General features: G+C 40.4%; 1 protein-coding gene across 3 annotated transcripts in view; it reads left to right on the forward strand.

Moving 5' to 3' along the window:
- Positions 1–10,002, forward strand: part of DENND5A (DENN domain containing 5A) — a 139,947-nt gene that overhangs the window by 106,265 nt on the left and 23,680 nt on the right. For all 3 annotated transcript variants that reach the window (XM_019519596.1, XM_019519594.1, XM_019519595.1), the window contains 4 exons: positions 425–509; positions 2,325–2,453; positions 7,009–7,130; positions 8,955–9,100. In XM_019519596.1, coding sequence (XP_019375141.1) covers positions 425–509; positions 2,325–2,453; positions 7,009–7,130; positions 8,955–9,100 — 482 coding nt within the window. The remainder of the gene's footprint in view (positions 1–424; positions 510–2,324; positions 2,454–7,008; positions 7,131–8,954; positions 9,101–10,002) is intronic.

Here is a 10,002-nt window from a genome sequence, read left to right on the forward strand (position 1 = left end):
ATGAAGAAATTGAACAGCGCAGGCCCCAGGACCGAGTCCTGTTCTAGATCATTTAAGAAGGAAGTAAAGAAAGTCATCTATATGATAGCCTAATAGAGATTCTAACTGTCTGGCCATATGCAAATCCAAGTATGTTGATCTTATTAGCATAGACTATATTTTGAGCCCAAATTTCTCAGAATGCAGACTGCCAATGTTTTCCCTTTTGTTTTAACTGAAATGGACCATGTCATATGTTTACAAAACTCCAAATCACTGGTAACAGTGACCTAGTCTCAATTTTATGGCGGACCACCACTCTAAATGTAATGATCAAATACTTCAGTTTTGTTACAGGTACAAAGTTTTGGGTTTTGTTTTAAATATTGATACAGTATAAGGTCTTTTGAATCCATTGACAAACAAATTACTCTTTGTATTTTAGGAATACTTCTTGATTCAGAAAGGAGGAAATCAGATGCCAGTCCAGCCATGTCACCTCTTAGGATCTCTCTTATCCAGGATATGAGGTTTGTTTGGGTTAATAAAAGAAAACCCAAACATCTCTTGTGTTTTTCTGCCTGTGTAAAAACCCAGTGAAGGAAGGAAGTTTCATTCTAAATGGTCCATATGATTTTGTTTTATCAATCTGTTCAAAAACAACAGCAAATCTTTGTCCTGTGCGAGGTGAAAGTATTGATGAAGTGTCTTTCATTCCATTTTCTTTCAAAATGGATATTGTATAGGAGAGGGAGTGCATTGTTTTTAATACGTACCTTAAGCTTACTTTGTGAAGACCAAATTTGGGATATAAAAGCCTTGCTTACTAACTTGATCTATTCCTGCTTTTGCGCTTGTTTCAATGGGAAGAAAAGCTGATTTGTGCAGCTGAAAAAGCGGTGTGCTTTGTCTGAAAGAAATTGCTAAATGATCTCATCAAAGCTTATAGTGAAACTGTTTAACTGACCCAAATGAAAACTTGCTTCATAGCAAGGTAATTTGTCTCTGATTTCTGGCACTTCTGTAACCATCATTGGCTTACAGCAGTAACCCGATACTTTTCATCCCCTCGTCTCTTCTGAGTTGTCTACAGTACTTGGAGCCTTATTTCTTTGGAAATAGAGGTAGTATCATGTTTGTCCAGTCATGCCAGAAATGTTTGGATAGTTCTGAATTGATCTCTGGCTGTTTGATGATAAATAAGTAGTAGCTCTTAAGGAAACGGTCTTAAAGAATGGATAGGCCTGATATTGGACTTTGTTTTTTACACAGTGTCAGAAAAATATGGAAAATGAAAACAAAACCCTAAAAAAAAAAAAAAAAAAAATCCCAAGCCAAACCGTAGATAATCATTATTCCTTTACTTGCAGTCTACCAGAGTTGAGAGACAATAGAGGAAATAACTTGCGTTCTGTTGTCATGTTTTGGTTTGGTTTGTTTGTTTGGATTTTTTTTTCATGTTGGCATATCCCTCGACTTTTCTGGGTCTGTGCTCCTATTTTTTTTAAACTGGTATATTCTTAGCAGAGAGGTAAGAAATGTATCAGCTGCAAAAGCCAACATGGAAAGCACACTGCCCAAATGACATTAATAGAATATTATGGAATGGATTCTTTGGCGATCCAGAGACTATTTTATAACTAATAAAACTAAGGATGTTTCAACAAATAAAACTTTAGGTTTTACTGACCTCTCTGTACTGGTAGATTGTCTGTAAATCCAAATTCTAACAGAGGAAGCTCTTTAATAAAGTTGTATGGTTTTGAGGGCTTTATTAAATGGTGCTTCTGTGACTGCTAATTTCTTTCTTTCTTTTGTTTATTTAAAAAAAAAAGTTTTTATTGGGGTTTTCTTTTAAGTTGTTTTTTCTTCCAGGTAACTTTTTTAGATTTTCAGTTCAGTTCAGAAACGATCTGAACACTTCAAAGAACATGAGCTTTCCTTCCAATATGTAACATGTCATTCTTATCTTGAAAAGTGTATGTGTATGCATGAGGACAGTACTTAATTTTTCAAAGCACTCAACCATAAAAACTGCAGATACAAGAGTTTGACTGAGCCTTAAATCATGTGCGTAATGGAGGCTGATCTAAGTCCTGTAAATAAGTCACTGCAGTGCAGGTGCTTTCTTTTCTCTCACTTGTTATTCCTCTTTAAACAGAGATAAAGAAATGTATGTATAATGAAGCATTCTCATTTATTGACTCCCCCCCTTTTTTTTTTTACAGCACTTACAAACTTACATTAATATATAGAAAAATTCTCAAGTTTAGCTTGACGTGTAGAAGAACCATGATGTAATGGAGTTATTAGTCAGCATCTCATTATTTGGTTTCTCATTTCAGGCATATTCAGAACATTGGTGAGATCAAAACAGATGTTGGTAAGGCCAGGGCCTGGGTTCGACTGTCCATGGAAAAGAAGTTACTCTCCCGGCATCTGAAGCAGCTTTTATCAGATCATGAGCTCACAAAGTAAGACCCATGTATTTTAAGTAGCACACTTGAAAATTAAACTAATTTCACAATTGTTCTGCTCTAAAAACACAGGCTTACCTATTCTTGTCAGTTTAGCAAAGTGGACAGGTTGTACTGTAGTAGAGTGAGCTAGTTCTGTCAAGCCTGGGTCTGATCTGGTGAATAAAGTAGGCTTGGTGGTGTCAGGGTCCTAGACTGGGACTATGGGGATCTAGGTTTAATTTTCAGTTTTGCCACAGACTGTTTATGTGACCTTAGGCAAGTTGCTCAAGCCAGCAGCTCCAGAAGTGACTAGTGATTTTTAGAGGGCTACTTGAATTCCGTGGAATTTAAGTATGTGGTGTTTGAGTGCTTTGCTGCATTGGGACCTCTGTGTCTCTGTCCTGCATCTGTAGTATTGAAAGGCCATTTTTCTCCTCATGGAATCTCAGTGAGTACATGTCTGTAGAGAGTGATCGAGGGGCAAAATGTACAGGGGAAGGTAGAACATAAATCTGGAGTAATTACATGTTTGTAACAATATCTTCCTTGAACATAATTTTTTTTAAATGGAGAAAGCAGTTTACTTGCACAGTCTAGTTTAGTGGCTATATACAACACCAATTAAAGAAAAGCTAATGGTAATATTCAGGAATAACAGACACCAGTGAAATCTGTGTGGCTTTATTAATCAGTATAATTTATTTAGGGAAAATGTTATGCTTTTGGGTGCTTGCAGCTGGGAGTTATGGTGCTGTGTTAAAGACCAGAGCTTAATGCATTAGTTCTTGATGTGTGGTCTGGCCTGGTTTGCTCATATCAAGGGTTAATTCATAAGTTGGAATACAGTAATTCATTCATTAGCTTTAAGTCGCATTAACCTGGAAACACTTATATTTTGTAGAAAAAGGGGCATGACAGAATTTTTTTTTTTAAAGCCAAAGTTCTAAAGCACTTGGCTGTTTCTCTAGGTAGTCTTCTAGGTATACACAAACATTCAAAATGGAAAGTGACATGAGATCAACTGCTTCTCCAGAAGTAGCATCAATTCTAGCTAATCCTTAATGCCTGACTATATATATTTAGATGCTTTAATCCTTCTCTGACGAGGGCATCTCGGGCATGGATTAGAAGCGTGGTAAGACTGTTTCTGCTCTTCAGGAGTGAATTTTAGAGGAAGGAAGGCTATGCTACATGCTTGCAAAGTATAATCATGCACTTAACATAATTCTCCACTAACTCCATGCACTTTCCAAGGCAACAGACTGGTGGGCATTCTAATTACCGGTCTTAAGGATTTGCTATATATAGTAGGCTTTCAGAGCACTAGTCACTCTGCAAAGGGAACAGAATAGGGTGGGGGAGCACCTGGCTCCATTTTCCCTCTGTAACAACTGCTGAGCAGCTGCTATCCTTTTATCTGATTTCTCTTAATAAAAAAGGGGGCCTATAAAATGGTAATGTCTCCTATCAAGAATAGGCCAATTAGTATACTATCAGTCCATTCTTGTCTTTGCTGCAATGCAAGTCCATGTAGAAAAATTCCAAGAACAGATGCTTTTATCCTCACCAATCTTGTGCAAGCCACTGCAATAAGCTCTGCAGCTTCTAGGAAACAGTGGTACCGTTTGGTTGGAAGACCAGAATGGTGGACAGTGAAACTAAGAAAGCCTTCAAGATGTTGGAGAATCTGAATTCTGGATGTAAGGTCCCAGAGGTAGAATTTGGAGATACTGTTTATCTCATTATACTTGTGTTCCTACTTTAGTAGCGTTAGAGCAGTGGTGGGCAATTATTTGGGCCTGTGGGCCACAAGGCATAGGCAACTGGTAGAGGGGGGGCCCCCTTGAGATTGGCCCCTGACTTGGCACCACTCAGGGCGGGGCAGTGTTTTTGCCATGCGGGCCAGTGGCACGTGCGAGAGGATGCTAAGCCATGGCACAGAAGTATATAGGAGTGGGTATGGGGCTTTTAGTCTGTCTGCGGGCCTGCCCACTAATTGTGCCCCTGTCCCAGACTCGGGAGGCACCAGTCACATCTGCCCTAAGGAGTTTTGTTGAGCTGTCCTGGGTCAGCAACAGCAGCCCTTGCCATGCAACAGCTCACCAAAACCGCCTGTGGGGGTGGGGAGTGGGTGTGTGGGGAGCAGTGTTCAGGAGTGGAACGAGCAAGCGAGGGCAGAGTTGTGGCGTGTTGACAGCATGGGTCTGGAGCAGAGCTGCATTATCTGTTGCCTGCAGAACGGGTTTTGCACTGGCCCTAGCCCCATGCTGTCACTGCCCCACAGCCCTAGGGTCTCCATGGAGACAAGCTAGGAGTTGTGTGGGCAGGAAGCTGTGTCCAGGGCTGGGGCCAGGATCTTGGGGTGGTGATGGTGTGGGGCCAGGGCTGAGCCATGGTCCATTCCTTGCATGCCCCTACCCATGGAACTGCATCAATTGCAAGCAGGCAGTGGATTGCGGATTGCAGCTCTGCCCCAGGGCCAGCTCTGTGCTGTCACTGCCTGAGATCCTGGGGTCTCCCCAGTCCCACCCACCTGTCTCACTCAAATACTGTTCCCTGCCTGCCTACAGCCCCATCCCAGCTACACACCCTGCCCATGCAAGTTTTGCCCCTGACAGTCAGTGCAGGGCAGACAAACTGGGGCGCTTGGCCTGTGCGGCTGGATCCAGCAGCTGTGGCATCTGGAAGGAGATGCCGCTACTGATGTCACTGGGGCTGCCAGGAAATAGTCTGGTCACTGCGCTGCCCCAGCCAAAGCCTTTCAGAAGGGACAAGGATTGTTACCACCTTTTCTGTATAGGAAGAATTCTGATAAATTCTCCTACATAGTTGTGTTGTGTATGTTAGCTGGATGGTTGCAGATGATGGACCCCCTTGGGATGATGATGCACTTTGCATAGGCTTAGGAAGAAGATGTTGCTGTGTAGTCTGGCTGGTTTTCTTTCTGGCTTTGTTATTGAGGTTCCCATAGGAGATCAGGAAACCAGGCATTCTGAGTAACAGAAATAAAAACATACTCAGAAATTGATTTGCAGGGTGGGGGGAGGAATACATCAAAAATTTTTAAGGTAAAGTAGAGAAGCAAATGTCTCTGACAGCACTGAGCCTCTTGAGTAATGCTGTATACACATGGTTAAATTGGACCAGGGAAACACGTGGGCATACTGACCTCTGAGGTACCTGTAGGTCTACTGGTCTTGTGGCTGTGGGCTAGTTGTCGCCACAACTACAACTAACAAGCAGGGGCCAACATTTTTGGCAGGTATGCCACAAATTAACCCCCTCCCTCTCAGATTGGGCAGGGGAAGAGGATTGGAGTGTCCATCTGCCCTGCTTTCTGTTCCCAGCCCAATTTGCTGCTTTGCGTTCTGCTTCCTGCCCTGTCTGCTGCTTAATTTGAAAGGCCTTTGACTTTCCCTGATAGACTCTGTTCCTCACGGGGGTTGTCCATGCCATAGGCTGGCCAACCCTGATCTAAAAGTATGAAGCTTTGTTCCAGAAACATTGTGAGACTCACTTGCTCAGGCTGTAATGTGAGGATATTGTATTAACTACATTGATTTTTTTTTGTAAACTTTTGGCTGACAATCCACTTTGCTGGTTTCTCTTATGTGCTGTCAGAGAGGCAAATTGTTCCTTCCAGGCAGACGTCCTAACGATCTGTCCCTGGCATGTTTGGCTGTGATAGTAGTTGTTACGCTGGTCTTAACATTTGGGCTGTTTAAAATATTCTTCTATCCTTAATTGTTTTGATGCATCTTTTCAAGTTTCTCTTAGGGGTGTTCATCAGTGCTGATCTCTTTGGTTGTGACACTTCATGGTAATAGCTGTTTTTGTTATGTGCCAGTAAGCTGCACTAGGTGAGAGTAGCATGTTCCAGTTAGCGTTTTGACTGGCAAAGTTCAAGATTGTAAATTTGTTTTGAAAAATTTTGTTCAGAGTCCCATGCAGGGTTTGGACTGGGGCTTTCCAAATAATGCAAATATGTCCACAGGATTTTTCCCCTTTGTCCACAATTGATTTATTATCTCCTAAGTTATGCTTAGAATCTCCTCAGTGCTGTAGACCCACTTACAACACTTCTTATTCCAGGGTTTGCAGTGGGGATCTTGCAGCTGTCTTCCACCAGGCCTGTGCTTTAGAACTTGTCCCCTTGCTAAATACGGGGCTTAAAGAGACACACTCTTCCTCACTCCAGCTTTTATTATATAGTATAAAAGTCGCAGGACCTTATCCAGTAAGGTAAAAGCCCTTTATCCACATACAGTAAATTAAAGTTTAATGTAAATTTGGAGGAATGCATACTATATATTAAGTTGTACTCTAAGCTTTCTAAGCAGTTGAGATGGGTAGTAATAGTGTAAATAACTGGAATAACACAACAGACAATTCAGATTGCCAGATGCATAGGTATCTTGCCTGATTTTAAATGCTCTTAGTACTACTCATATGACATGTCAATTGTACTTGCTTACATATAGAGTTCATGGTTTACTGGATAAATATGTATAATAAACAGTTCAGTAAAAGCATCTTGTTACTGTGACAGTTTTATTTATTTTCTTGTCAGAAAATTATACAAGCGTTATGCCTTCCTCCGCTGTGACGATGAGAAAGAACAATTCCTCTATCATCTCCTGTCTTTCAATGCTGTTGATTACTTCTGCTTTACCAATGTTTTCACAACCATCTGTAAGTAACACTTTTCCCTACAGCGCTGTTCACCAGATTCGGTTGCATGTCCTCATGAAAGTTGCTTAGCGGTTTTGATCCTTATGCTTTTTGCAAAGCTACATTAATTTCCTGTTAGTGTCCAGGTATGTTCTGTTTTACTCCCATTTTTTGATAACTTGTCTAATTAGTGGCAGTGTCTATTTCTGTATCACTGAAGGCGTTTTTCCCATCGGTAACGTGAGCATTGTGATTAATAGCGTATGTATGTGAAATAAGCAACACTATTTAGAGCTCTGTTTGCTGTTTTGTAGTATGTAATACTTGTCACTGCTCAGTAAATGAATTGCAGAACAGTTTCACTTAGCCAGATCCTTGGCTGAGGTGCATTATTTGTTTGGTCTTGATGAAAAATGGCTTAATACAACATATCAAAACCAAGTTCTTGCCTGGAATGCTGTAGAATAAGTGACAATTTATCAGCAACAATACAACAAGGAAAAAATGAAAAGGAAAAGATTTTAATTTGAAAGGTCCTGGACATGAGGCTTTTAAGAAAATCTAGTCATCAAACACTTTCTTGAGGCCACTGTCAGATGAGAAGATGTTGAGAGGGATCAGTGTCTTAAAAGCTTCAGCTGAAAAGCTTTAACAGTAACCCATTTATACACTATAAAGCAAGGGCTAATTGCCAGAGAACACAATGATGATTCAAATAATTGGATTTTATATAAAAGTAAATTGGTTAATAGCAGACTATGCATGAGAGTTATTTAGTGGCATGATGTTGGCTAGTTCAACAGCACTTAGTTTCTCAATGCTTCCTGATTCAGAGCAGGGGTCATATCTCAGGTGAGTGTCAAGTGAGTTGCTCAGTTTCTCTGTTCATTAGTGGAACAGTAAGAAGATAAGCATTTGCCCAAGCCTGGCGGCATCTCATACCAATTTTATATGAATTTCAGTATTCAAATAAACAGTTAAAGCATATTGTATTGTGACGGTCACAGTGCTCTAGTCCAGAATTGGCCATCCACAGTATTTATCTGTCTCACAGAAAATAATGTTGGAAGGGAATGTGATAAGTCAACTCATCCAACAGTGCTGCCTCGACACAGGACCAAAGACATCCTGTTTAACATTTTCGTAAAAATTCTTTAAGGGTTTCTTAAAAATCCTTACAGTACAAGTGATTTTCCCTAAATCTCCTTTACTGCATTCAGTCTGTTACTATTTATCCTATCCTAAGTGGGCATGGACATTAGCTTTTTTTTTTGAAACAGCTGTTGACATACTTGAAAACAGTTTTCAACTCCCCTCACTCTTATTAAATGAAAATCAGTTAATTATGTTTATTAAATAATATTAAATTCAATGTGTGTTCTATATCACTAGTTCAAAAACTCAGATGTAATTTGAGCATATATAAATTAATATATGTGACAGTGTCTCATTTACACAATAAAAATAAGCAGGCACAGAGAGTCAGATGATTAAATTTTATTGTCAGCTCTTTTTTATGCTGCTTGCAGACATGGAAAAAAAATAAACAAATAGTGCTTCACCAGAAAAGGAAATGCATTAGTTGGACCCAGCTCTGTAGCATCTGTATCAAACAGCTATTAGATAAAAATGCCAAAAAGCCCCATTGAAGCATCCGATCTCTACAGACGATGCGGAGCCAGGTCAAACTAACGCAATGCCTCTTTTTGTCATTTGATGGCAGATTATATTACTGGTACGTTAATGTTTTCTCATTGTTTAAACACAAAAGGTTTAACTTACCACATCTAAAAATGGCATTGTGTAAATTATTTCCTTTAAGTAAGCTGCTGCTTTTATTTGCAGTGATCCCCTACCATATCTTGATTGTTCCTAGTAAGAAACTTGGTGGCTCAATGTTCACAGCCAACCCTTGGATATGTATCTCTGGAGAACTGGGCGAAACAGGAGTCTTGCAAATTCCCAGAAATATCTTAGAAATGACATTTGAGGTTTGTATTGTTGATACATTTGCAAATGTTCTGTTTCTGCAATGTTTAGTCATACCTGTCACATTAGTGACAGGCACAAATGTTGTCTATAGATGTATTCAGCAGATTTTCTCTGTATTTGTGTTAAGTCCAGATGTAAGGCAAATGAGATCTCTCTCAAGTTGTCCCAGTCTTTTTCATCCTCCTCTGACTTTTTTTTCCCTTTGTTGGGGCCACATTTGAAAACTGACTTGCTTGTTCTATTGTAGACAAGCTCTTTCTGTTTTTAATGATCTGCCATTATTTTTCCTGGTTATTGGAGCACCAGATATCCTAGTTGCTTCTGTCTAGCATTCTAAAAGATTCTGGAGGTTCCTTGCTGAGTTGGGTTCCCATACTATGAGTGAGGGAACAAGCCCTCCCTTTTCTGGGGCCACTGATCCAAAGAAAAGAGCTTTATGAAAGCCTTGGGAGTTGCCTCTTCTTCAAAGTGTGTTCCAAATATTAATAGTTTGCTACTATCTAATAGTGTGCTGTTGTCCTCAATATGGTAACATGTAGAAATACTAGGTGGAATTTCTGCTTCAGTGTACTAAATGTCATACAAACACATGGTGATAGACAGTATCTGTCCAAAGGCCTTGACGTTTATGGTATGGACAAGACTAAAGGAAACAGGAAGAAGTGAAGAACCAGTTTTTATTTGAGGATAGCGGTATAAAACGCTGCCTTCACCCAAATAATGGAGGAGGAACCACGTCCCCTAAGTATGGAGCACAAGTCGTGAAGGCTGCTGCTTCGTTTACTTTATGTACTTGCATCATCTGTTACTGTACATAGCACAAATCTGGACAGCTGTTTAGTATGTGCTCCCTCTGCTGGTTAAGGGAGCCCGCGCTGCCCCCCCCCCCCCCCCCCCCCCC

The sequence above is a fragment of the Gavialis gangeticus genome, unplaced genomic scaffold, assembly GCF_001723915.1.
Source record: "Gavialis gangeticus isolate Ggan-Ray unplaced genomic scaffold, GavGan_comp1, whole genome shotgun sequence".
NCBI classification, from domain to species: Eukaryota; Metazoa; Chordata; order Crocodylia; family Gavialidae; genus Gavialis; species Gavialis gangeticus.